At 45.7% G+C, this 27,708-nt stretch overlaps 3 protein-coding genes across 10 annotated transcripts; 1 reads left to right on the top strand and 2 right to left on the bottom strand.

Moving 5' to 3' along the window:
* clcn3 (chloride channel 3) lies at positions 1-22,649 on the bottom strand. 8 transcript variants are annotated; one of them, XM_029455219.1, is made up of 16 exons: positions 22,419-22,649; positions 18,361-18,542; positions 10,810-10,970; positions 10,314-10,413; positions 9,481-9,668; positions 8,800-8,922; positions 8,265-8,471; positions 8,065-8,145; positions 7,726-7,978; positions 7,201-7,493; positions 6,920-7,106; positions 6,413-6,811; positions 6,108-6,324; positions 5,132-5,207; positions 3,962-3,992; positions 1,534-1,660 (listed from the first exon to the last, which is right to left on the bottom strand). In XM_029455219.1, the coding sequence occupies exons 2-15, from the start codon at positions 18,521-18,523 to the stop codon at positions 3,978-3,980; spliced, it is 2,463 nt and encodes an 820-aa protein (XP_029311079.1). In that variant the 5' UTR covers positions 18,524-18,542; positions 22,419-22,649; the 3' UTR covers positions 1,534-1,660; positions 3,962-3,977. The 8 variants fall into 8 exon arrangements, with proteins under 8 accessions (XP_029311075.1, XP_029311074.1, XP_029311080.1 ...); XM_029455215.1 differs by lacking the exon at positions 5,132-5,207 and having other exon boundaries at positions 1-1,660; XM_029455214.1 differs by lacking the exon at positions 3,962-3,992 and having other exon boundaries at positions 1-1,660.
* Positions 22,650-23,241: 592 nt separating this feature from the next.
* On the bottom strand, positions 23,242-25,706 carry nit1 (nitrilase 1). The gene is made up of 7 exons (XM_029455223.1): positions 25,573-25,706; positions 25,101-25,342; positions 24,570-24,803; positions 24,337-24,440; positions 24,101-24,237; positions 23,881-24,006; positions 23,242-23,805 (listed from the first exon to the last, which is right to left on the bottom strand). Exons 2-7 carry the CDS (start codon positions 25,187-25,189, stop codon positions 23,539-23,541), a joined length of 957 nt encoding a protein of 318 aa, XP_029311083.1. The 5' UTR covers positions 25,190-25,342; positions 25,573-25,706; the 3' UTR covers positions 23,242-23,538.
* pfdn2 (prefoldin subunit 2) lies at positions 25,660-27,517 on the top strand. Its single transcript, XM_029455224.1, has 4 exons — positions 25,660-25,806; positions 26,224-26,312; positions 26,489-26,612; positions 26,703-27,517. Exons 1-4 carry the CDS (start codon positions 25,726-25,728, stop codon positions 26,892-26,894), a joined length of 486 nt encoding a protein of 161 aa, XP_029311084.1. The 5' UTR covers positions 25,660-25,725; the 3' UTR covers positions 26,895-27,517.
* The last annotated feature ends 191 nt before the right edge of the window (positions 27,518-27,708 follow it).

The raw sequence follows: 27,708 nt of genomic DNA on the forward strand, positions 1-27,708 counted from the left end.
TAAACTTCAATCTTTTTGTTCCTTTTAATTCAAAACAAAATTTAATCTTTACATATTTTTGTTTTAAATGTACAATCAAACAATCAATGTAATCATACATAAAATTCTTCATAATAATGCACAACTCTATCGACACTACCCATAAATTAAAAAAAGAAAAAGAAAAGGAGAAAACATCGAGATCAGTATGAAATACAATGTTAGGCAACACCACTGGTTAACAAAGACGAAGCTCTGCTGCCTGTCCATACGGAAACAAGTACACAGGATGAACCCGACCTTCCTCACACACACACTCTCACACGCACACACACACACACACACACACACACACACACACTACCGCCGCCACTGTTAGTCCCAGCTTCACCGTCTCTCCATTTCCCTTCATCGTTTGCACTTATAAAGGATCACAACACGTTACATGTTCTGAGGACCACGAGGGAAAGGTTGGAGGGACTGGACGAGGTTGAGCGCAACCTGGAAGCGGTGTGCAGATGTATTATTATATAGAATTATTCCAAAAAGTGTGTTTTCGACTGGTGGTCGGACAAATCAAGCCATTTAGAGACATTAAGTGGGTTATTTTAATTAAAACAATAGTGAAATAATTGTTAGTTGTTTAGTGACCTTTTGATTTCCTGTTGTTTTTTTGTTAACGTCTTATTAATCTCTATTTAAAAATCTAAATCTTAACCGTCTGATGCCTCCACATCTGACACACAAGTTTAATCAAACACTCAACTGTTGGGAAATACTATTTAATCAAAGTAACGTGGACAAAGAGAGAGAACATTAGGTTCATGCTTCCAAAGATGGAGCGTTAAACTTTCCTCTGATAACACACACACACACACACACACACTCACACACACTCACCATTTTTTGGGGTGAGGAGCAGGTGCTGGAATGTGGTGGCGGTAGGACACGCACACACGTTCTCTCACACACACACACACACTTAATTCACAACGTATTTCTTCTCTGGAGGACGGACAGGTCTGGTGTGTGTGCAGGGGGGGGGGGGGGGGATGAGGAAAGTGGGTTTTATTTGAACAGACGCCTGGAGGTTCCAAAGGTCCCTCATCGCGTCCCTCATCTGCGGTTCATTCCGACCTTTGACCCCTGCTAGGCGAGCTCAGCGGAGACAGGACAAGGGTGAGGCACATGAAGAGTGCAACTGGGTGTATCTTTTACAGGTTATGTGTATGTGAAGAGAGAGCATGCATGTTTGAGGTGTCTGCAAGTGCAAAAGTGTGTGTTCATGTGATTTGTGTGTGTGTGTGTGTGTGTGTAAAAAGTGCATTCCTCATGTGTGTGCCTTCAACCCGCGGCCTCAGCAGCCAGAATGATAATAACAAAGTCTTGTATCATGTCTTTTCTCTCTCATGGCCGGTAAGTGTCTGGAGGGGGGGGGCACAGTCAGTCCGCGCGGATCAGGGTCTACAAAGCTAAAAACAAAAAAAAAAACGGGGTCCTAATGTCAGAGATTGGAGCCGTCCAGGAGGTGCACCTCCTCCTCCTCGCTGTTGTCTCCCCCTCCCCCCCGGCCGTCCTGGAAGGAGCGGATCAGTTGAACATGATGGACTCGGGATCTTGGTTTGCCATTTGAGCCATGTGACGAAGGATATCTTTTTTTGTGATAATACCAAGAAGCCGCCTGCAGAGGGAGACAAAGGAGGAGGGAGGAGGGAGGAAAGGGAGAGAAGAAGAAGTTTAGAGACGTGAGGAGGTCGTGCGGGAGTGTAGGAGAGAAAACAACGTCGTGTTTTTGTTGGCGAGGAAGTCTTCAATCAGAGATTTATATTAGATTACATTCTGGTTCATGATAAAGATGTATTTCTGGACATTGATTAGCAAGCCAACAAAAACACGAGTCCCTGAGGAAACAAAAGTCAGCAGGGGGGGGGGAGGAGGGGGTGAGTAACTGGAGGAAAACAAAGGGATGGCAGCAGGTCTGAAACAGCACCCAACTACCAGAGAGCAGGGTGTCATTTCAGACGCTGCCTCAACTGTTTTATGTTAACGGTCCTAAAAGCTGGTGAGAAGGAAACACTGGACCCTACAAGGAGACAGGAAGTAGTGAACAGGAAGTGGAGAAGAGTTAGAACCTCTGAGAAGAAGAGGGGACGTCCTCGTCACAGGAGTCAGAAATCCTTTGAGAGGACGGATGTGGATTTCACTTTTGCCCCCCCCCCAAGGATGTCCCACTTTGATCTATATGTAATAGGAACTTATCAAACTGTTGCTCTGCTTTCTTGGCTTGTTTATGCAGAAGTGATATGAAACCCACAAAGTAGCTGGTACACAAAACAAATGGATTTACAATATGATGAATGGATAAACTAAAAAGAACATTTTCAAAGCAACAGGTGGACAGAAGCAACACTCGCACCTACATATATAAATAAATAAATAAATATAAATAAATATATATAAATAAATATAAATAAATATATATAATAAATAATATATCAACAATAAATAAATATATATATATCAAATAAATATATAATATATAAATAAATAGATATATATAGATATAATATATATATATATTATCAATAAATAAATATATATATATAATAAATATATAAATCAATAAATAAATATATATTTATCAATAAATATATATCTATATATATATCAATAAATATATATCTATATATATATATATATATATATATATATATATTTATCAATAAATAAATATATATATATTTATCAATAAATAAATATATATATATATATATATATATAAATAAAATTAATATATATTTTTTTATTCATTATATATTTTATATATGTTCTTTTTTTTCTATGAATTATATTTAATTTAATATAGCATTCTAACCCTGTTTTATGTTCATGCTATGTCTATTTTCACTTATTGTAAAGCGCTTTGCATTTCTTGAATGAAAGGTGCAACACAAATAAAGTCTATGATTAATATTCTTTTTTAAATTAATCCTAATAATCTATTTTATAACGTCGTCTCTAAATGTCTTTAACAAGCACTCGTCTTCATTCTCTTTCTTTCCTTTTCTAGCCAGTAGAGAGCGCTGTGATGGGACACACAGTAATGTGAGCTAATTCTGAGTCATGTGACAGAGACGCCTCCTTCTTCTTCTTTCTCTCTAATATAGAGCACATTTACATGATCGACCCAACTAACAAGACTGGGTCTGACTCAGTTACACGTCTCTAAATATTCAGTGAGTCTTATTCCTGCTGATTCAGCAGCACAGCGCGTCGCTGAGGGAAATGTAAAATGGCTTTCAATTGCCAGCGTTTTTAAAACAAGACACTTGTAGTGTGAGGTCGAGTGAAGAGGAGCATCTGAAGCCAAAATACTGATAGTGGTGAGAAGAAGCGGCTCGTCTGCTACAGAGCAGAGCTGGTTTTAATACTGCAAAGATTAACATTTGAACCCAGTGAGAGGAGGAGAGGTGACCTGTAAGAGCCATTAGAGCTCCTGAGCAGCAGGAGGCATGAAGCTCTGGTGACACAGGTCAGAGCTGCTGAGATCTACGACTGTCGCCTTCATTCTACATCCAGAAATGAATAAAACACAGTCGTAGACGCTCGGGATACAGAGCAGAGTGTATGAAGGGAGGGGGGGGGGGGGCAATGTTCCCTGTAAGCCAGCCGTGTCCACTCTCTGGAAGAGGACACAGCTGGCCAAGAGGAAACATTGGCGGGATTAGTAATTACTTCATCAAGGTCATTTCATCACCACACGCTAACTAGTCAGGTCACTACAGCGCTACCAGCACCAATCATCACAACAACGTCACCGCACCACAGCGCTCGCTAGCACTACAGAATGAGGGAAATGTGGGAATGAATCATTATCCCTGGAGAGTCTCCCCCCCCCCCCTCCCTCCCGATAACAAACATCACCCTTTAAAAAGTATTAAAACAACATTGGTCCGCTTTCCCAAGGCGGCTAGCTACTCGCCAAGTGGTTGTTAAGGTCAGATGTCGTCGATCTGTGGAGACCCAGGGCGAAACGGTGGGGTCGAGAGGGGGAGGGGTTTAAAAAACAAAAAAGAAGAAGAAAAAGCAGACGTTAATGAAGGTAGAAAACTGAGGGCGGGTGAAACTCTCAAAAATGAAAATGTCTACTGTTGTGACAGGGAGATGGGAAACACTCGACAGGCATCATGGTTACATGACTGCAGACATGCTGAGGGATGACACAGCGTATAATCAGATCACATGTAAGATATGTAGTTACTATAAATCAGAAAACAAGATATAGCTTCAAACATCTTATTGAAGGTGCTAGCGTGATGCAGCTGACACAACACTAAAGCAGCAGAGCTACAAATGCAGTCGAATGTGGATGAGTTGCAAAGCTGCACTCTGGGAATCTACCGACCCTTTCAGACACGGAGACGGTTACAGTGCTGGCCTCTTCCACCCCCCGTTCAACTAGGCTGCGATGAAGAGCGTGGGATCCAATCTTGAGTCCGTATAGACTCTTAGTAGAGCTCATGATGAACCTCAAGTGAAGCATCGAAGAGATGTTTGACCTTGTTGTGGTTGAAGGTTTTGCGTATGAGATGATAAGTGAGTGCGGAACATGGCGTTTAAAATCTCTATACGTTTATGCTGCTGTAGCCTTTATGCCAATTGAGACCTGAGCTGATGAAGACATGTGTGCCGTCACAACTTCAGTACACTAACTTTAACTTAGCACATCTCTGTAATGAAGCGCGTGTCTGAAAGGGGCTCTGGAGTGATGTGGGTGACAGTTCCCATAGAAGTCCAACATTACAGGACCCAGAAAAGAAACAATAAAAGCAACTTCTATACGACGACTTATAAAAAACCAGCGATGAAGATGGAGGTCGTCTATCAGCAGATGTTTCTCTAGGATGAGCGACTGCATTAGGAGGTGAATCCACTCCAAACCAACCCACGAACAAAACAGTGAGTAAAGAAGAAGAAGAAGAAGAAGAAGAAGAAGAAGAAGAAGAAGGAAAGGCTTAGCCGGGAACTGTCAACAGTTTCTCACACCAAGTTTCATGCAGCCCTCGTAAGAGGCGGAGCCTAAGAGACAGGTGCGAAAGGTGGTGGGGGAGGGGGGGTGGTGTCACAGGTGTAAAGGGGCGGGGCTAGTCACCAGGGGCTCCGTGTGCTGCTTGAGCTCCTCCAGATGCTCTAATATATTCTTCTTTGTGATGATGCCCAAAACAATCCTGAAACACACACCCGTTACTCTGTAAACTGCCCAAAAACAACAACAACAACAACAACAACAAATAAAGAAAATCAACAAACAGAAGAGAGACAGAGAGAGAACAGACAGCAGCAGCACAACAACATACATAACAGGGTGGAACTTAAAATATTAAACACGCAACTCAACTTTAACATAAAAGAACTCAAAGTTAAACTCAAGTCACACAAAAACAAGGAATTATTTTCTTATTCATTTTGTAATTAATTAATTAATTAATTCCTATTTCTTTCAAGTGTTTTGATGACGAGTATCTGTCTATTAAAAGCACATCATTGAGGTACACTGTTTCTAATAAACATGGTCATTGTAGTTTTAGTAAAACATGCCGGCAGCCTCATCCTTTAAAACATAAAGATGTTTAAAAACGCTGCTGCACATCTCCTCTCTGGTGATCGTCACAGCAAAGGGGATTAAAATCGAGGAGTATGAAACACAAACCGTCTTGTAGTTCATACATCACACCAGCAGGGGGCTCTCTGCAAAAACCCCTAGACTGGACCTCCTGAGTATTATAACTTAAATTACCAAATTAAATAAGGTCTAAAACGTTCAGATTTTCTTTCTCAACGAGCTTCTTCAGACCGAACACCAACCCAACATGATACCTGTTATGTAGTTGTAGTTAGTTTCCGCAGCAGGAGACCATCTGTTAATGCTCAGTAGGGGGTAAAGGAAGAGCAGCACAGCGGTTAGGCCAGGCCATGCAGATTACAGGGTGACTCCGGGGGGGTTTAGAGCCCATGCAACACCGGGCAGTGTGTACACGGGTCTGTCGACTTCAGACGGGAAAGAAGGTGCCGCTCTGTTCTTACGGCACCGTCCTCCCTCCTAAGACTATTTTAAATGTCCTACTTACCCGTTGTGAGTGACCAGGCACTGTCGCAGCCCCAGCTTTCTGAAGATGTCCACCACGATCTCCATGGGGGTGTGGTCTGTGACGGTGAAGGGGCTCATGTCCAGGATGGAGCGCAGTTTGAGGGGCCGAGGGCTGTCGGCCGGCAGGGTGGGTGCGTGCTGGGTGAAGTACACCCTTGAGTTCAACATGATGCCCTCCTGCTTGCGACGAGCATTTTCTGTGAAGAAAGGAACGAGAGAGCAACACATTAAGAACAAACGATCGTATCATTCGGCAGAAGCTAAAGAAATGTTTCCCAATAGTACCTATAGCGATGGTGATGTCCCTGCGCAGAGCGAAGCCCACCAGCCTCTGGGACTCCATGGACACTATCACAGGGAAACCATTAAAACTGGTTTCATTGATGGTGCTCTGCAGCTCCTCCACCGTCAGGTCGTCCTGCGTCAGCACCGCTAACGGCGGGTCGCTGCGTCGAGGCCTCATCACCTCCCTCGCCAGTGTGACGTGTGTGAACTCCTCCTTGGCGTCCAGGAAGGGGTAACCGTTCAGACGGATGTGGGCCTCGTAGATTCCCTGGCGGCCAAACGCGTCGCCCACCCATTTGCTGGTCATGACTGCTGCCATGAGGGGGACGATGTACTCCAACCCACCCGTCAGCTCGAAGACGATGACGACCAGGGAGACGGTCATACGGGTCACACCGCCTGAGATCAGAGGGCAAGACATGAACAGGCGAATAATAATAATCAAAACGATGTTAACAAGGTACATGGCAGGTATATGAACTTGCACTTTGCTATCGGCTGACTCACCCAGACATGCCGCGGCCCCCACCATGGCGTAGAGCCCTGGAGTGATGCAGTCTGCTCCGACCTCGCACCACTCCTTAAACAAGAACCAGTCGTGGTGATAATAGGCCAGCTGCTCCACGGCGATGCCAACGATCCGCCCTGCGATCGCCCCGATGGCCATGCTGGGGATGAACAAACCTGACGGTACCTAAGGACGAGAAACAGGAAGTGCTTTTAGTGTTGATAAAGACATGGCGGGTGAAGCATCTGCCCCGCTAGGAAAAAAAACACGCAGGACTCACCTTGAGTCCAAAGGTGAATATAGTCATGATGATCTTAAAGACGAGCGCCAGGCAGAGCTGCCAAATGGCGGCGTAGACGCCGGGCCCCGCCGGCCGGTTGGGGTTGTCGGTGAAGGCCTTGCTGCCGTTCATCTGGCTGCGGTACTGGCAGAGCTGCGAGGACTCCAGCGGGCCGCAGTCGGTGAACAGCTCCTTTATCAGCTCGCTGGTGTTCTGACGCGTGTACGGGTTCGGGAAAGCAAACACAGCTGTGATGGCCGCCACCAAGATCACCTCCAACACCGGGTACTTGCCTGAAGAGAGGCACAATGCAACGTGTCAGAGCGTGGGAGGCTCTACGCACGATGTCGTCACTTTATCTTAGTTCCATTACATTCGAGAGGAGGCAAACATCTCTACGGCCGATATCTCCAACACTCAACAATCTACATTTGCTGCTCAGCCCCACATCTCCCACATCTCCCTCCTCCTGGGCTGGCTGATATACATCTCATTTCCAACCATGAATCAGGACAGAGTACTTGCCGAAGCGTGTCGACTTGCGCCGCCGGCACCAAGCGATGTTGGCTCGGATGAAGAAGGCGCCCCAGAGGCCTCCGAACACTCCCAGAAGGATGAAAGGGATGAGCTCGAACAGGTACCAGGGCGTGTGGTACTCCACGTAGAACAGCACCAGACGGCTGTTACCAAACGGGTTGATGGAGCGCAGGACGAAGGCCGCCACCAGGGCGGCGAAGAAGGAGCGCCACAACGTCTTGAGAGGGAAGTAGTAGCTCACCTGGAGGAGAGAGAGGAGACGCTCACTAACAATGCATCATTGTGCCAGTTACACCGAGCGTTACGCCACAACAACATGTGCTGTACCTCCTCCAAGCTGAAGAGCACTCCTCCAATCGGAGCTCCAAAAGCAACAGACACCCCAGCCGCCGACGCAGCAGAGAGAACCTGAGAGACAAAACAAGCGCACCTCAGCTGGTTTCTAAAACAGACCACCAGGGGGGGGGCTAGACATCACATACAGTCACACAACTTATCACTGAAAACATTCACTGAAATCGTCTCACCTCTCGTTTCTTGGCCTCGTTCTTGCTGTACTTGGGGAAGAGGTAGGAGAAGATGTTCCCACAGCAGCAGGCCACGTGGACCAGAGGCCCCTCCTTCCCCAGGCTGAGGCCAGACGCCACCGCCAGCACCAGAGTGATCGTCTTGATCAGCAGGGTCCACTTGCCAAGGTAGCCCCGGATGATGAACCCACTCAGGATGGTCTTGATCTGCGGAGAGGTCCAGAGGATTCATCTATGCGTGTATCCATGTAGAAAGGTCCCTATGACTATATATGGGCATTGAGGAGATGCCGAATCTCTTTAAGCAGATTCACTCGGGCTTCGAGTTTCTAACTGGCGGCGCAAATTGATCGGGAACGAGAAAACGAGAGTCGAGAGATAAAACGAAACATCAATAATCTGCAGACATCCTACAAAAGCTCCTTCTCTCCCAGAGCAGACACAAAGACACGCTCACCCCCCCACGAAGGAGAGGTTTCAAAATGATCTCTGCATGCAGCCTCAAGCACGTTCAAGTGAAAGACATTTTCCTCACCTCAGGGATCCCCGAGCCGCAGGCGTAGGGAGCAAACACCTTGACCAGACAGACGGCCAGGAAGGCGAAGGACAGCGCCCAGTAGGTGTACATGAAGTAGTTCATGATGTACGAGCCGGGCCCCTGCAGACAGGAAGGAACAGAGTCAACACCTTGATAGAAATCATACTTTAAATGTGACGTCTGAAAGATGTGTGTGTGGAATTATCTCTGTACACTGTTTATTTATAACAGAAAAACCCTTTTTGTTCACAATTTCTCTCAATTAGATCTCAATGCTTTTCAAAATAAAAGCCTTTTTTCTTTTATTATTTAAAACGACATCTTTAGTTCGAGACTTTTACATCAGGATACATCTTTCCACCTTTTTAATAATGTAATTATAGAAGCCAAAAATAGAACGTGGGGTGTTTTTATATTTGAGATCAAAACATTTAAAAAACAAAAAGGAGGCACATTTAGGTGGGCTTTTAATGTGAAACAGCACTGCAGGAAGCAATAAATAAAACACAACAGAAAAGTAAAAGTGGAAGTAACAAGTGAGTGAATCGGAGTGGAGGGTCTGACACGGTGTACTACACATTGTGAAGGTACATTATACTGAATGAAAACAGGTACATGGAGGACGTTTTGAGGTTCCAATAGCAGTGAAGTCCCTGACAGGTGCCCGCGTTAGTCTACCTCGGCCTGCCCCAGTATTAGCTCAGCCCAGGTCTTCCACTGAGGACACTTGTCCCGCTCAGCGAAGGTGGTCTCATTGGACGTCCAGCAGCACTGCTCGTGGTTGAACCACATGGCGCTCAGACACACGCCCTCCTTCAGGTCGTTCATCCAATCAGCAGCAATGTCAATCAGGCCAGCCAAAGCACCTGGCAGGAGGAGGGAACCAGGAGGGAGAAGAGGGGCGAAGAGGTGGAGGCGGGGAGGAAGAGAGGGAAAAGAGGCACTTAGCTTTGCTAGTCATGCTACCAGTTTTTATACGAACCTGTTATCGATCCAGAACAACGTCTGTACAAGTTAAACCTGACAAACGTTCAGTCTGCTTCATACTTCTCCTAAAAGTTAGCGATAATCCTGGCCAATAATCCTACAGGTACGTGAAGGCAGACACTCCTCTGAATACATATTATACCTCTGTGTTAAAACAACTGTTATTGATAATCTCACATGCTGCAGGTCAGATGAGCCTGTATCTGCCGTGTCATCGGCTCATTTAGGCAGAAAAGCAGGAGACACTGCTCCCTTTGTAACCTAAAGGCAGCTCTCATCACAGGGTGTTCCTTTGGTGCTCAGAGGAATATAAAAATCATTTGATTATTGCCGCTCTGAGGACTGATCTCTGGCTCTTGCAGAAGAAAGAAAAAAGCTTCCGTTTGTGGAGAGCAAAAGACGCAGAGAGACCAAGAGGAAGACTGAGCGCGAGCTGCCTGAGGCCAAGCATGTGAGCGTGACCAGCAGAGGAGGTAACAGCCGTGTGTGAGCGTGTGTTTCATGTGCGTGTGTGTGTGCGTTACCTGAGGCCAAGCCGGTGAGCGTCACCACCAGCCAGCCGGACCAGGCATCGTACAGGCTCTTTGTGAACTCCCATGCTGAATCCTTTTTCTTACTGTTAATCTGAAAATCAGTGAAAAGAAAGAAGCTAAATTAAAAACACAGAAACGCTGAAGCTTAAGAACAATGTAATTAGATGACTTATTAAACATTACTTATACTGGCAGTAATGCAGGTTTATTACTACTCCCCAATGATAAGCAAGGCATCTACTCTAGTGGCCGGGTTGTTCCTTCAATAAAACAATAAAACCCTTGTAACGCAGGTTATAAAAACCTGGTGCTCAAATAACATTAACATTCCCAGAGTTATCATTTCCAGGAGTGGTGCACTAAAGAGTCTGGGAGGCGGGCTGTAGCGTTGTGCCAATATTTGGATAGAAGTGTTGACGGAGAGCTTGTATCCCTGAGCTGGAGATGACGGGCAGGCAGTCTGTTGTAGATGAAGTTATAAGCTCACCTTCCGGTGCCTCTCGCGGTCCTTGCACTTCTCACGGACCCAGTCGATGGTGTGGAAGTCGTCGTAGGTCCCCACCCCAGGGATGGGCTCCTCTAGGAAGTCCAACAGGTGGGTGGTGCTGCTGGGTGCCCCGCCCCCGTTAGACATGACGTAGTTAGAGCCTGAAGAAGAAGAAAGAGAGTAATGATGGTTTAACTCCAATGCTGCTGAGATGAAACGTAAGAACTGCTTGGAGGTCTGGCAGCCTCATTAGCTCACATCAACACACACACACACACACACACACACACACACATATAACGGAGCGAGGAGAAGCGGCCTGAGGGTCGTACATGTCGCACGTTTCATCAGGCGTTTGGCGAGTTATGGAGAACCCGTCGCGTGACATTTGAAACTTGGCAGAAACGCATGCGAGACTTCTTCATGTGCAACACAAAGGCCGTTCAGTGTGTGACGAGGACAAAAGGGAGCCGCAGAGCAACGGCTGGAAAAGATCTGTCAAAAGCAATACAGTGACAAGTTCAACTCGTCCGTGCGCATTCTGAAATATCAGCTTGATCAATATGACAATGGGAGTAATTACTGTGGGTTTGAACAGCAGCGAGCTGCAGCCGCTCTGCGAGACTCTGGATTGTCATGCATGTAGAATGGAGCTGCATCAACGCTGTTACACGGATCGTTTGTAACAGTCGCACTTCCCCTGCCACGATCACGCACTCATTGATTCGGTCGTTCGTCACACATCAGTCAGGCATGTTGCTGTTCCTGTAAGGAGATGACGTCACACACGGCTGAGGATTAAAAAAAGAAGGTGCGAGTGCAGAAAAGTGGGCGAGACATTCCAGTTCACAACGCGTTTCTAATCTCCTGTGCATACCTACAACTGGGGCAGGGTCATTACTATAAAACAAGGCCTCATTCATGGCCGTTAACCCTCTGTGATCGGCATTAAACTGGAGAGATCCCCCAGAGGGCTCTAACCAGGGCCGTAAAACAGATCATAGCATGTCATTAAACGCATCTGCATCCTTTGGAAGCATTAAACTGCCGCTGCTGTACCAAAGTATCAGAGCGCAGACCTCCGTCAGTTTCATGATAATCAGGACCGTAATCCTGCTGACTAACAAACACGAGCTACGCAACTCAAGTCACCAAAACATAAATCCACAACAGGCTAGAAAGACTCTAAGCAGTGAGAAATAAAAGTATCAAACGACATCTGAACTGTAGCTCCTTTTCTTTCCTCAATAACAGAGACATAAGCAGTCGTTTCCCACGTGTGTGTGTGTGTGTGTGTGTGTGTGTGTGGGCCGTGACGCAGCCTTTGGAAGACAGTGCAGCTGATTAGCTCCCATCACTGCTTTGATGTTGGATGTGGGAGAGAAATACGTCTTCGCTGAGAATGTCTTTACGACGCAGGGACAAAATGGCCAAGTGTAGATTTCATCTGCTGATACACATCCTGTTCAGAGAGGAGAAAGGGGGAAGTGAGTCTCTGTCGTAGAGGCAGTGAGAGTGTCAGGCTCGCCGGGGACATCCTTCTCCATTTTGATTTGGAGTGACGGCTACAGTCTGGACTGTCCAAGGATAGTGTGTGTGTGTGTGTGTGTGTGTGTGTGTGTGTGTGTGTGCGTGTGTGCATGAAGGGGAGGTGGGCTGACTCAGTCTGACTGACTGACTTGGACACCTGAGGGCTGAGCAACTGTTGTTAAAAAGGAAATGTTTACGTGGCTCCACGGTCAACTTTCCTTTGAGTCATCAGTTTGCACTTCTGCATAGTTAGCACTAGAGTGTAGCGAGACCTACAACCCTCAGGGAATGTGGGACACGCCTTGTGGCTGCATTGAATTCTGGGTTATTTAGACTGGTATTTAATCATATTTTGTGATAACCAGCCAGCACTTGTGTTTCAGTGCAACTGGCACCAGTTTACTCAAGTACTGTACTAAATCTGAGGTGTTTGTACTCGAGTACTACGACATCCCCGCTGGTTGATTGAAAATGCATGAAGGGATCCTTGTCTGTTTCATGATTTAACACTCGTCTTCAACGTTAACTGGAATCGTAGCTGTGCAGCTGCACACACAGTGACGGGAGAAGAGGTGGACTTGATGACTTGGGATCCGATCAGAACGGGGTATAAAACTACGCTGGATGCAGTTACTTCTGCTGCCAGAGAAGCATTTCCATAATGAATCGTTTAACGAGATTGTGACGCGTCTTGGTTTATGCTCGAGTAACAGATTCCCGAATGGACAATACATATTTCATTCCATCAGTAATTCAAAAACCACTACCCCAGCGAATACTGAGCATCTTGATCTCTACGGCTGTCAATGGAGGAATCTCGAGGGCGGACCCATTAATTGAAGAATAACCGAAAAGGGATCTGCACACACACACGAGCGCGTCGCCTGCATCACGCTCCGACGGTTCAGTGGACGCGGAGACAAAAGACACGCATACAAATAAATAAGGTTTCAGTTTCTTTCCCTTGTGCATCAGCGCTGTGATTCTGCTCGGCCTGCATCAGGGGATAAGAGCTGCGTCAGTGCACTTGCTGACTGTCAATAGAAGCTTTTCTCTGAAGGAATCTGATGTGGCCTTCCTGCGTTACTATAAATCAATGGAGGTGGGAAACGACCATCAAATAGCGGCTTGTTCAGAGGTTTGTGTGTGTAATAAATAGGTTTACAATCTAACAAATCGCTGCATTCTCGTGTATAAGGCCTACTCTACTACTGCTGAGTAAATCAGATCAGAGAGGTTTAGTGGCAGCTGGCTAGGACACCCTGGATCAGCGCGGGCGGTGTAGGGTTAGTCTGCTCAGCCATCATGTGATCCGCATCATAAACTGACCCAGACAACCTCCTTATAGGCCGAGAAGCCGTGTTGAAGTCCCTTCCCTTTGTGTGTTTACATACGACGTGTTGGTTCCGGATAGTTGAGACAAGGACACAGTGTTTGGAGGTGAATGACCGTAAGGATATCAAATTGCAACCAGTGACATGTCCAGTTTCACACGTTATTAAAGTCCATGTGGTCGACGAGAGAGAGAAGGATTCTATAAAAGGAGACGATAACGAGCTGGACTGAAAACTGTGTGGCTGCAAGGACACTGGAAATAAAAGGTCGGATGTAGGCAGTCCTAAACGCACTGGGGGCCTTTTGTATCTGCTCGCTCACCGTAAAAATCTAACGAGGCCTGGAGGAACACACACACACACACACACACACACAACAGAGAACACCTCCCTAAAGGCCACATAGGAAAGACAAACAAGGATTCGGTGTAAGAACTCAAAAGGTGTCGTAGAAAGAACGAGTTTGCACAATTTGACTGCACGGCTTCACCCCGAGGACCTGGTTATGTGCGATGTGACGTAAGACGACCAACAGGTGTCCTCACGCAGCAGGAACCCTGGGAAACGCTTCAACGACGCACGGCCGACATCTGCGAACATCCAGTTCACAATATGTAGCGGACAAAGCTCGACTGTGCCTCTCTGTGTGGTGGAAATTAAAATGGATGCCCATGATGTTGCTTTTAGTCGCTGCTGCTGCTTACAGGCCTGAGCACAAGCCTTCACACACACACACACACACTCTCCCTCTCTATCTCATTATCTCTGGCTGACCTGCACACACACTGCTGGTTGATCATCAACAGAGAGGTGAATTATGAAATGTGCAGGTAGCAGTGTTCCCCTCTCATGCAGTCAACAGCAATGGCAGCTTCAAATCCACAGTGACAACCAGCAACAGATGAAGGAGCTCAACCTGCACCGTGTCTCATGCACGCACTGTACAAGAAGGAGGGCAGCCTTTGTCATCACAGCAGCGTGACAAAAGGAGCGAGCTGGAAGGGGGAGAAAGGAAAAAGGGGACGTGGCGTACCTCTTTTATGGATCTCTTGCAGGGGGATGGTGTCCCCTCCCCCGTCGTAGGGCAAATAGGGGTCGGCCGCCGCGTCCTCCTCCTCCATGTTGACAGTTGAGACGAAGCTAAGCTAAGCTAAGCTAGGCTTCACGACGCACTGCTCGGTGAGTGTGGTGTAAGTCGCTGCCATGTTTACCAGAGGAAGACAAGCAGAGATGTGTGTGTGTGTGTATGTGTGTGTCCTCGCTCCCTCCCCCTCCCTTTATTCTCTCACTCTCCCTCCACTGCAGCAGCTGACTGTTAGAGATGATGATGTCATCACACACACACACACACACACACACACACACACACACACTCAGAGAGAAAGACGAGCACACAAGGCAGGTCAGCGCTGCCTGCTTGGTTGCTAGGGGAGATCAGTGTGCCCGGCCTGTATGGGAGATACCATAGTGGCGGGTCACAGGGGGGTGCTCTAAAATGGAATGTTCCACAGTGAGCAGGTGCAGAGGGGTTTAAATAAGGAGTTCTAATGGCGTGTTTTATGAACTTCCGCTTCAAGAGTGAAGATAATTATTTTAATAATCTTTTAGATTTTCACGTTTTGTTCTACGACATAAAATACCTGAGTTAATACTTATATTCGGACTCTAACTCCAACTTTCCAAATGGCAGACTTATCCATTTATCACGCTAAGAGGAAAGACTGAAGATAATTTAATTAGTTGGCAAAGAATTTCTTTCATTAATTTATTAATTCTTTTAAATGTTGTTGGCTCCAGCCCCAAAAATGTGAATATCTTCTGTTTCCTTTGTCTCATGATGGTAAATGTTCGTCAGACGTTGAAGACCTTTCTTGAAGACATATTTTAAATGATTGATTGCAACTGAAAGATATTGATATTGATTAATCTGTAGAATATGTTGTGAGTTAGGGACGCATCGATCTGCTCCGTTCGCACAGCCGTCCCTGAGCCCCAGATTCTTTCAAATTGGGGAAAAGAGAGGATGAGTAGTATCAGACTGATGAAGGGTATCTGCAGAAACCCCGAGAGTTGGAATTGGTATTGGAAGAGACATAGTTGGACGGGTCTTTCTCTGGTTAAATCCCACTGCTGCCTCTCCTAAAGCAAAGAGAGAGGGACTGTTTGGGGGATCGTAAGGGAGACATGTGAGATATCATCTGGACGTCTCACAGCATCTGTGCCACAATGCAAGACAGACGTCACTGACTCTCTGAACTGAAGTGGATTTCATGGGTACAATCCGAACGCGATCACACGGCCACCGTTTCCACACGGATGTTTTGTAAACTTGCTGTGATCGTGTGGTATTAAATCAAACAAAGCAGATTAAGTCAGGTCTTGTAGTTCCCAGGCCTCAACAGTGGGACCCTGTCATTTCACACGCTTTAACTTCGTCTGAGGTTTGACCTCCATGGTCCCTTACCTTTCAGCAGGGCTCCTGTTGCTAGGCAATAACACAGGTGATGTCAACCATATTTTGTTACCGCCCCGCTCAACGAGGAGTCCCAGTCAGGGCGTCAAATCAGCAAAACCACAACATGAAAAGTCTCCGTAATCCAGAGAGTTAAAAGAAAAGGCGATGAATCCGTCTCAGGACATTCCCAAAGCATCGCTCCATGCGTCTCCTTTACTTCTTCCAAGCAAACAAAAAAGTTTGGAGCAAAGTTCTCCACGGGACCACCGAGTGAGCCAGCCCCCTTGTTCACACTGAAGCCGCAGCCCAGAGGGCTTTACAAGCGTTCAGATGAACCCACCCCTTCACTACTACGTAAAAATAGCTCGGGAGGCAGAGACAGGCAGCACAGCAGCTTCAAAGAAAAACAGTCATCCAGAGATTTCCTGAAACACTAGCTCACACCGGCTGGCAGCCAAACTGCTTCATGGGAATGTCGGTGCACGTATGGGTGTCACACACACACACACACACACACACACACAAATCAAGACTGACGCGAGTGGGAGGCGGAGCCAAGACAAATACAGTCGTGCATTACAATATGGTCCAAAGTTTTTCAAAAGGAAGACAGGCAGGCTAACAGTAAATGATTGTTAGCCTTTGTTACGACCTGCGGTTATCAGATTTCTTCAGTTATGTGCTGTTGCAACAACAGAAGCTCGCTCTGTAGCAGCAGCAGCAGTGTAAGTGTTGGCAGGTTAGAGTTACTTCATGCTTTCAGAGAGCTGCCCAGAGGTCACAGTAAAAGAATGAGGCTAATCACCAGACTGGGGAAAACTGAAACGTGAGCCATCAATATCAGTATCGACCTCAGAAAGCCAGAAGCAGTCGGGCTAGTTGGTACGCTAATAAGCTAGGATGTTCAATATTATGCTACGTACTCAACAACATGTTCACCGGCTAACACTAGCATGCTAACATGTTGCAATGATGCACGTGATGCTACTGTAAACCTAGCATCCAATAGTTGGTAATAAGCCTTTAAACAAGGTAACACGAGCTGACTGTCACCATAGTGGGTTACCAATGTTAGCATTTAGCTTAAAAGTATAAACACAGCTGAGAAAGCAGAGGATACACTTCCTGCTTTACTTCACTCATGTATAGCTGTGCATCTAATTACGCTGGCAGGGACACCGAGTCCAAATGAAACAGTTAACCCTAATTCATCATCATCAATCATTCAAATAGCACAATGGATTCCACGCAAAAGCAAACAAACTCAGACGCCACCTCTGACACGACCCCCTCAGCATGTGTGGGGGGGGCTTGTTTGATCAGCTGCACGTCGAAACTTAAAAGGGGAAGGAAGACGAGGAAGAACAAACAGGATGCAGCAGATCGGATGTCGATAGGACACAAGAGATACCCGTCAGAGTGCGGCTGAGCTTCTGAATGAACGAGAGGCGAGTGACTGCACTGGAGTGACAGGTGTAATTATGTATCACTGGCAGCCACACGGGCAGAAACTAATGGCAGAGATCACTTGTGTAGAGAGTTCAGAACCGGCAAGGCAAGGGAGGAACAAGGAGCAACGGTGGCAGCGAGAGCACCAAACAGGAAGCAAGAACATTTAAAAAAAAAAAGGTGACCAGGTCAAGATGGTGGACAGGGGAACGCATTTAACAGGATACAAAGCCGTTAAACACCATGCAAAGTAAAAGGTTGGTGCAAGAACAGTCATAGTTGTGCAGTTCTGGACAGATGTGCAAGATGAGTGTAGGTGAAATAATAAATTGACTTCTGAGCTGATGTAGCCGTATTTATTTCAATAACTACTCGTGAGGCTGCTTCGGGCAAAACGGGAGCAGGATTATGAGCGCGGCAGGTGTCTGCAGGGTGTGACGACACGGCATGGAGAGCAGCTGATGGGTGTGGATCATGGAGGTGAGGAGGGGGGCAGATGGCAGAGCGACTGCGCCATACACACACACACACAAGAGCAAACACACACTTGACACGTGTTGACGTCAGCAGTGCGGTGACTCATAAGCAAAGCGTCAGGAGATAAACTTGATTTTGGACTTGAAGACGCAGCGACAGAAAGAATAGGGCGCGGCGGGAAGCTCATTGAGAATTCAAGGAAAGGTCCTATCTGATTGGAGGGTGAGGATCAGGGTTCGTCACGCCTGGGAAGCTCGAAAGGACCGGGACCAATCAAACAGCTCGAGGTATTCCCGTTCTCCCTACCTGGGGAGGCAGCGTCCCCATCCAGCAGGTTGTCATCCTCGGTGGTGTGGAAGTCCATGACGGCGCCGGCTCCATCCAGCAGCTCCTCGTCGCTGCTGGCGCTGGCGATGCTGTTGTAGCTGTTCCTGCAGTAGCCTCTGTGGTACAGCTGCTCCGACTCCATTTAGCAACGCGCCGGTGCCCTGGGTGATAAGGAGGGAGGGAGGAAAGGAGGGGAGTGGTGGAGATACACACACACCGTGTTGTGAGGATGCTAGATTATAGAGTGGACATGGTGAAGTGGGACTGTCAGGTACACGGATGAATAGCGTGCAAACTGACGCACAGGAAAACAGACACGACGGGCCCACAGTGATGATGTGATGGAGAGGTCCCACACTTATAGTCAAGGTGTGGAAGGAATGAGAGGGAAGGGACACTCAGAAGATGAATGTCATGACAGCAATGAGGTGGAATGACGGGGAACAAATACTTGGACCACTTGGCTACAGATGCAAGAAGAAGAATACATTCGACCTGTGATTGTAGATGTTAAACCATCAATATGTTTAGTGTTCTAGGAGAGTCTGAAAGCTGATATAAGAGTCGATGACTCAGCTATGACACTGACCTTTTGCGACACAATTTCTGAATCACTTCCAAGACTTTTCCTTGAAAGAACTACATAATATGGTTTTAATCATAAAAGGGATGATAAATAAATATTTTACTCAGTTTAATTCTCTCTAGTAAAACTCTACCTTCACTATAATTAGTACTAAATTAAATTAAAAATTAAAAAACTTCCCTTTTATTACTTAAATTAGGAAGTTAGGAATAAACTTTCAAGCTTTTTGTTTAATTTCCTTCAGGTAAAACACTTAAACTGTCAAGATGTTAAGCAGGGATTTTATAATGCTTATGTTAGCTGCACAGCCAAGTGGTGTATTTATAGACTGGGGGATTAAAATGACACATGGACACCCTACAAAGAGAGGATGATTACGATAATACAACTGCTGGTCCAAAGGCAGCACAAACCGCACCCCCCTGTGGACGCGGTGGGAACTACACCAGCATATGTGACCACAACCGGGACAGACCTAAAATGATCCCCTGCAGGCCGAGCACAATGACCAATGACTACTGAAAATGAGAAGATAACCTGAAGATATTTATAGGAATATCAGCTTCAAGACATGATGAGTCATAAAGTAATAAAGAAATAGAGAAGACGATGACTGGTGCTGCAGCCTTCACTAATCCTTTACGGTCTGACAGGCGACTCCATATTCCTCTACATCTCTGTGAAAAGGCCTAATAGACTTCTAAGCTCCCTTTATATCGACCTGAATGGATTCAACTTTCTATTTCTCTCCTGCTGTGGACTTTGAAAAAACAAAGTGACATTTAGAAAAGGCCACATCAAAAAGGAAGTGAAGGAAAAAGGAAAGTTGGTGTCAGCTCGATTGATTAAGGAAGGGGATTTCTCCAAGAGGGGAAGTACAAGACTATTCAGATTTACTTGCAACAGCGCGGACACTTTGCCTTTAAACGTGGGGTGTTGCAGTGAAAGTCACTCTCCGGCCGCTTTGTTGTGATAGCAATACCACATCGCAGCACGAGCTATCATGAACAAAAGACTTCTGCCGGCGCCAACAGTGAAACTGAAGACGACTAATCCTCTCTGGCACAAAGTCTATAACGTGAGGCAAAGAGGGAAGAGAAACTTTCCCCCGTGCCAACAAATCACCCTTTGAGTTTTTATCAAATCAGCCTGACCAGGAAATTCAATTCAGCTTGTTTGCGGAGTCAATCTCGAGGCAGAGATCCTTTAAAGGGAGCTCATGTGATGTCGGCGTCGGTTGATCTTTGACCTCTAGTGACAGAAGACTCGCCTGGAACTTGGGTGCAGTTTTTGTAACGATGATGTGCTTTAATAGACTTTTCATCTGTTGTACTATTCCTCTGTGCTGGAGACATTTGACAGCTGTAATTACGACAGTCTGCAGTGTACTTGTTCATGCTTCCCATCATGCTTTGCAACAGTAATCAAAACAAACAGTAATTATTACCAGGGACACCACAGTGTGACGCTTATTGAGTCAGATTTCACTTTGCTGTTTCAGGACGTGTATAAGCTAAGGAGAGGGAGGTGTGTGTGAGTGTGTGTGTGTCGCGGTCGATAAGAGCAGTATAATCCACAGCGAGGGAACAGAACGCCGCAGGCTCTGCTGATGTTACACAACTAGTTGAGCACCGACGGCCGTTATCTTCTGGTCACTACGGAGGTGTTGCCCGTGCGACTGTTGCTGGGATGTGACTCAGCGTTTCTCCCTCCCTCTAAACCGCCAGGCTCACACCTCCTCTACAGACGGGGCCAATAAGTCGACACACATCCTTCAAAAAGCCGATCGATATGTGGATCGCTCTGTGGGAAAACATCCACCGTGCAGCAGCAGCGCCAACGCACAACAGGGAGCTTTCACTCCGCCACATAAACAACAGCTTCAACAACAAGTTTGGGAAAATGATGCAAAGACCATGAATAAAACAATTGGATAAGCTTTCCGTGCTCATAATGAAATCATCACGTGCCTGCATCATGTAAACCTGCACAAAACTTTAATTCAATCAAATATCAGTGAATCATGTGACGCCGTCTGAGGGGGACAGGCCCAACTGAAGACAGGGGAAGTTCCTACTCTTACAAAATGAATGCTGACAGATGAATAATACATGTCTCTTCTGGCCGGCAGCGAAAGTGGAAAGAAATGCCGCCATTGAAGAAATCCCTCAGTGTGTGTGTGTGTGTGTGTGTTGCTACTGATGGTTTAGGGAGAAGTAAAGTCCAGGCTGATGTTCTCATCTGAGACGTATAAGATTTAAAAACAGTTGACGTGTGTAATCTGACCTTCTACTTCCAGATGAACAACATGGGAAGGACACAGGAGGAGGCGAGGGAGATAAACACTCAAACGAGACGCCTCGGGCCGTCTCTAAGGTCATGATTACAGACGTAACACAATCAGGAGCGCCGATTAAACCAACAGCCATAGCAAATCAAATAAGAGCGGCGCCGTGCCTTTGGTTTGACCCGTACGTGAGGGGTGGAAAGACTGCCGCGGACTCTGCAATGAGAGGACAGCTAATCATGAATCAGAAATTGAATACCTGAACAGTGATGGAGTGAAAAAGTAACATTTACTAGAGTTTATGTTGAACTTTAACTCTACTTGTTACTACAAGGACATCTTGTCCACCGCTTTTTGGTTCCAGCTTCTACAATGTGAGTCCTTCCTCTGGTTTATGTCAATGTGAAATTAATATCTTTCAGGTTTGTACTGTTGGTCAAACAGCGTGGCTTAGGGAACATGCAATTATTAATATTATATATAAATTGCTTAATTTATCCAAGAACCCAAATATATTCAGTTTATAGAGAAAAATGTCCAAAGTGATGTCTCTAAATGTCCAAAACCCCAAATATATTCCGTATAATATCACATAAAACTGCTTTTTCTGCCATAGCTGCATGAAAAATTACTTTTAAGATTCTCAAAATATTCGACCAATCGATTAGTCGACTAATATTTGCGGCTCTAGAACATAATATGTGTTATCCAGACCAGATTTGTGAAGTGTTACACCCTATACATTGAGCTGAGGGGGGGGGGGGACGCTTATTTCTAGCGCACAGCTGTTAGCTTTGCTGCATCAACATCTGCATTTCATGGGGGGGGAAACGTCCGGGAATAAGAACATGAAGGGGGGGTTGTTAGCATGCAGGCATTGTGTGTACAGCTCTAGTTTCCCCTCAGCAGACAGCCGAGGGCCTGAGACCACCAACACGTCAATGCATCCACTAAACATCATCACCGGCTAACGGAGAGCTAGCCGGGGAGCGAGCACCTGTCCGGGCTGCAGGGAGGATGTGAAATCAACCTGTGACTTCACTACATCTGACAGCGATAGGAGTATGGATGGATGGCCTCGGATGAAACACATCTATTTGACTTAAAAGCACTCAAAGAAAACCGTCATAACCGCTAATACATTAAAAAAACAAAGGGACATACCTTCCCGATGCCTCAATTCCTGCTCGGACTCGACTATGCATCCTTTTTTCCTGGAGTTGAAACGAGAATTTCTTGTTTCCTACACGAGTGGATTTGACATTCTCCTCATCATGATGGTGTTTTCTTTTTTCAGTCCCATTCCTGTGTCAGTGACGTTCACTTCCTGTTTCCCATCCTAGCAGCAGCAGCAGCAGCAGCAGCTGCAGCCACCCACAGTCTCTGTGATGTTAGCACAGGCAGGGAGGAGAAAATGTGCTCAATAATTCATCCAGTCACTGCAAATCAAACATAATGCAGTCACTACCTCGACATGACGACCAGTAGGAGCCTAATGCACGGTCCTGTGTAGTTGTGCCTTCAGTTGCTTTGCAGATTCCGATTATTAATACACACTATAACCGATGATCACTTGCATTGTGATGCATTATTGTGGATGCAAACGTTACTGATCAGTGCCTTCACCATCATTAAAGTGATACACATATTCATGCATCAATAATTCAATGCATACATTATTCTGATGCGGGGCATTCTGCATAACAAGTAGTAAGTATGTGACATTGTGAAAGCAGGACTTGTAACACTTGTACACTGTGGTATTGCTGTTTTTAGTAAAATATGTGAATAATTCCTTATAGCACTGTTGGTTGCACAACAAGAGAAATCAGAGTCTGAGGAAGACCGTGAGATGCAGTTGAAAGCTCTTGGGGGAAAAGTAAGTTAATGCACCTTGCGCAAAAACCTTTAGCCTTTAACTTGTTAACTCAGACGTGTTACCATCAGGCACAATGAAGTAAGGGAGGCAGAAGACAAACACACCAAGTGAAGGTTTATAATCTTTTAGCATCACATTATTTTATTTAATCACAGATGCATTACAAGTATATGTGTACATATCCAAGTCAGTCATGTCAGGAATGCGTTACTTTTCTTACTGCCATTTCCTCCTGTTTCTTTCCATGTTACTACCCAACAGCGCCACCTACTGGCCAGTGTGAGTAATGTCATGAGCGTTACTAACAGATGAGATGATCTACAGCAGTGATGCTCCAATGCAGTTCACTTTACTTGTATCTCATCAAGAAAAGAACAAAGTTTGAACTTTTCTCTTCTTTGGTGGTCAAGTCTTCTCCAGGCTGTGATAGAAACCGGTGTCTCTGCGGTGCTGTTGGACCGGCATGTTCCTCCTGGTGCTGCTGACCTTCTCCAGGTCGATCTCCACCAGCACCACGCCTGGCTTCTCCCCTCCGCAGTCCCCCAGCACCTCACCCCAGGGGTCCACGGCCAGAGCGCGGCCGTACGACGAGCGCTTCTCGTGGTGCCGGCCGACTTGCGCCGCCGCCAGGACGAAACACTGGGTCTCGATTGCCCGTGCACGGAGTAACACCTGGGAATAAATACATGAAGTTTGTATCTTATAGTTATCCTTTCATTACAAGCACGAGTTGTCTCATCGTCCCACCTCCCAGTGAGCAGCCCCCGTTGCTACAGTGAAGGCCGATGGGTAGGTGAGAATCTCAGCCCCACTCCTTCGCAGAGCCAACGATAACTCAGGGAATCTCAGATCATAGCAGATGCCCAGGCCAACCTGTGGACCAAACACACAACAGATCTTAATGTTAAACTACAGTTTGGACGCCCAAAGTGAATCCAACACATACTGATCATTAGTGAAGTGTCACCTTGCCGATGGGAGTTTGGACTGGAGACACGAGGGAGGGTCCAGGGATGGTGAAGGCACTTTCTTTAAGGGACACGCCTTTTTCTGGCAGCTCCACATCAAACAAATGGGACTTCCTGTAGACTGAAATGATGTCACCTGTGGGTGTAATCACAACGCGTCAGTACGTGTCCCGAAAGGTTTGGATCTTGTGTTCGTGTGTGTGTGTGTGAGCGAGATCGTAAAGATGGACGGTACCTTTGTCGTTAATTATGATGTGACTGTTGTAGATTCGTCTGTCAGACTCCCAGTCATGTCCTCGCTCATGAAATCCTCCAAGAGACAACCACACTTCCAACTTCCTGGAAGAAGGAGGATAGGTTAAAACTCCTGAAGAAAGTTCCATAGCTCCAAATAAATCCACAGCACACAAGGTTTCTTTCTTTTATTCGTTCATGAAGCCAACACGGCCTGTGTCAATGTTTGTCTACCTGGCCAGCTGAGTGTATTGTGAGATTGTGTCCCCCGTCAGGCTCTCAGACAGCGACAGCGTCTCCTCTCGACTGGATCCGATGTAGTCGAAGCCCTCGGGCAGGAAGACCATGCTGGCCCCTCGCTCCTTGGCTTCCTCCACCAGCTGTTTACAGGCAGAGAAGTTGACCTCTTTGTCCGGGGTGGCTGTCACCTGACACACTGCAGCCACTGGGCGAGGTGAAGTCGACATCCTGCACGGAGAAGAAGTTGTCATTATGTTCAGTGCACAACTAGTGTTGATCATTAACTAGTTATTCCGTATTTATTGCAGAATATTGCACACGTGTGCACAGAATGGTGATCTTACTAGGATACAGGGACATGTAAATGCAATAATAACTCTACGCAATCTCTTAGTCCTTTAGCTTTGCAGCCATCAACTTTACTTTACACAATACAAATGTAGTCTTTATCATAAGTTCCTTGTTTAGAGGGCCAGCTGTTAGATAGCAAAACAATATATTCCCCTGTCAGGATAATAAACACACCTGTTTTGTAGCTTGATCCGTTGTCTCCAAGCTGGGAGAGAGGCCAAAGACTTTGCAGATGTTCCCAAAATGCACCTGACCGTGAACATTGGACCGGACAGTGGTTCACCTTCACTGTTTAGTCCATGTTAGGAGAACATTAATACGTTCAGTGTGCAGCAGGAGGGATCAGACGAGCTACTTTCTTCTTCTCTGGTGTTTGTCCGACTATAGAAACAAGCATGCATGCACACCACCTCCACCTGTTGGAGAGAATTTGCTTTTGTGTTGAGGGAGATTGAGTTTTTTATTGATTAAAAAAACCAATATGATTATCTTGAACAATTTACATTAATAGTGCTGAATGGTTTGGATTTACTTGAACATTCTAAACTTAGGTTTTCTTAAATAAAATGTACTTTTATCGATATTATTTAAAAAAAACAGCACATTTGTATATAGCAGTGAAAAATTAATCCTGCACTTGCCTTACTTTATATTCTGTTTTTTCTTGACAACACCAGAGAGAGGATGGCAGTAGTGCAACATTAAGGATGGAAGATACCTTTATAAAAATAAAAATAAATATTTCCGTGCAGGCACATGAACAGCTGCCTGGGGTCCTTCTCAGCAACACCCTTCCAAGATGGCAGCCAACAGTAGCAGCACGGTTAGCAAAGCTAGCATCAGCGCCGGTGGAAAACAGTCCGGCCCGTCAGCCGAACAGGTACCTTCACCTCCACCTCGGGCTGCTTTAGTCGGTAACCTCGGTGTCGGTGTTGCTCAGTCGTGTCCGGTGAAGCTAAAGCCGCTAATCGGACTCCCAGCTAGCTAGCCCCTAGCTAACGTTAGCTAGCCCCTAGCTAACTGTTAGCTTCTCCGTCGTTCTGCTTTCTCATCACAAAACGTTACAGCCATAAATATTACCGACTATCTTTCACTGATTTAAGCTTTGAACTAAAATACTTAAGAGATTAAAAAGCCTTTAAATGAACATACTCCTCTAATGGTGTGGTGAAAACGTCTTTCCCTGTTAAAGATGGTGTGAGAAGCTAACCCTGAAGCTAGTACTGACTAAGATTAACACACGAGACTCAAGTCTGTGCAGCTGTCTTGTTGCTGATGGTGCTTCTTTGTTTGACAGGTGGTGGCAACATTTCAGAGGATGCGTCAGGAGCAGCGCAGTATGGCTTCTAAATCTGCAGATTTGGAGATGGAGATCAACGAGCATGGGTTGGTAGCAGATGTTTACACCTCTGCAGCCTTTATGAGTCACTCCTGTCCTTTAGTTGCAAACACAGCATCATCTAGGAAATGCACATTTCGAGATGACAAGTTTCAGTTTGTTAGAGTTTCCAAACGGGAAAACTGACATGTTGATTTTAGAAATGTATTTCCGCTCCATCCAGTTTAGTAATTGAAACCCTGAAGGAAGTGGATCCTTCGAGGAAATGCTTTCGTCTTGTAGGAGGGGTGTTGGTGGAGAGGACGGTAAAAGAAGTTCTGCCAGCCTTGGAATCCAACAAAGAACAGGTGATGGATGAGAGAGTTTTACTGCATACATGCCTTTTAATCCCAAATCAGAAGACAACATCTCTTCCTCTTCTTTTCCCCCTTCCACAGATCTCCAAAATAATCGAGTCCATCAACACGCAGATGCAGACGAAAGGACGGGACCTCACAGAGTACAGGGAACGCTACAACATCCGGTTGGTGGGAGAAGGTGAAGCGGAGGTACAGGGCCAGTCGGGCGCTTCTTCCAGTGACAGCAAAGAAGGCGGGTCTAAAAGCGGAGCTGGCGTTTTAGTGTCGTAGTTTGTAATATTAGAGGGCGACCGAAGGGCCTTATGATTTCTGCAGTACTGAGAATATTGTTGTCACAAAATCTAGGTTTCAAAATGTAACCTTTTTTTCTGATTAAATACTAAACTGAATAAGTACTTTGCAACAGACACAAACTCACTATACGTAGTGTTCTTCTTTCATATGTGAATGCGTATAAAAAATGAAGGGTGTTTGTTGTTTCTTTCTGAAATATGTGGCCTGAATTGAATTCTTCTCGTACTTGTTTTTAGTCTTACTGTCATTTACACTTGAGCTGTCTTACAGTAAACTATCTCCTCCCTTATTAATATATAATTCCAAAATGCTGGGTTAAAAATTCAAAGTAAAGGAAAAAAGTGAACATGCTGTTGCTGGATTTTGGACTAACAACTTTAAAAAATAAAAGCTGATTTCATAGGGCCCTGAAGTAGGTTGAGCTTTGCAAGATGTCACCCTTGCCGAGGCGCTACAGGTCCTTGAAGGCAACATGTGTTATGAACATGAAAAAGATGTTATACTGTAAACATGTCACTATAGATTACAATAAATGTCTCAACCTTTTTCACCCTCTCTCTGCAAAACACACAACTTCACGAATAAAATAGTTATGCCTAGAATGGAGTTTGTATTCATATTAATGTGAGGTCAGTTATTGTTGAATGCTGTGATGTGACCAGAAGTCAGTGCTACCGCCACAACCTTAATAATAAAGTCATTGAAACCACAATAAAAGTTGTCATATTCTTTCTGATCTGTAGCACAGGCTTGAGCTTGGTTGAATTGTTAACTCACCTTTACATGATAT

The sequence above is a fragment of the Cottoperca gobio genome, chromosome 18, assembly GCF_900634415.1.
Source record: "Cottoperca gobio chromosome 18, fCotGob3.1, whole genome shotgun sequence".
Lineage (NCBI taxonomy): Eukaryota > Metazoa > Chordata > Actinopteri > Perciformes > Bovichtidae > Cottoperca > Cottoperca gobio.

Excerpts from the sequence above, each read along its gene's own strand:
- clcn3 (XM_029455214.1), bottom strand. The coding sequence starts at position 18,523 with ATGGAGTCGGAGCAGCTGTACCACAGAGGCTACTGCAGGAACAGCTAC. Across the intron at positions 10,414-10,809 it reads ACCGCGAGAGGCACCGGAAG|ATTAACAGTAAGAAAAAGGA; the intron begins GTGAGCTTATAA and ends ACTGATTTTCAG. Across the intron at positions 8,146-8,264 it reads ACGAGGCCAAGAAACGAGAG|GTTCTCTCTGCTGCGTCGGC; the intron begins GTGAGACGATTT and ends TTTGTCTCTCAG.
- nit1 (XM_029455223.1), bottom strand. The coding sequence starts at position 25,189 with ATGTTCACGGTCAGGTGCATTTTGGGAACATCTGCAAAGTCTTTGGCC. Across the intron at positions 24,804-25,100 it reads CGGATCAAGCTACAAAACAG|GATGTCGACTTCACCTCGCC; the intron begins GTGTGTTTATTA and ends TTCTCCGTGCAG. Across the intron at positions 24,007-24,100 it reads TCCAAACTCCCATCGGCAAG|GTTGGCCTGGGCATCTGCTA; the intron begins GTGACACTTCAC and ends TTTGGTCCACAG.
- pfdn2 (XM_029455224.1), top strand. The coding sequence starts at position 25,726 with ATGGCAGCCAACAGTAGCAGCACGGTTAGCAAAGCTAGCATCAGCGCC. Across the intron at positions 25,807-26,223 it reads CCGGCCCGTCAGCCGAACAG|GTGGTGGCAACATTTCAGAG; the intron begins GTACCTTCACCT and ends TTTGTTTGACAG. Across the intron at positions 26,613-26,702 it reads TGGAATCCAACAAAGAACAG|ATCTCCAAAATAATCGAGTC; the intron begins GTGATGGATGAG and ends CCCCTTCCACAG.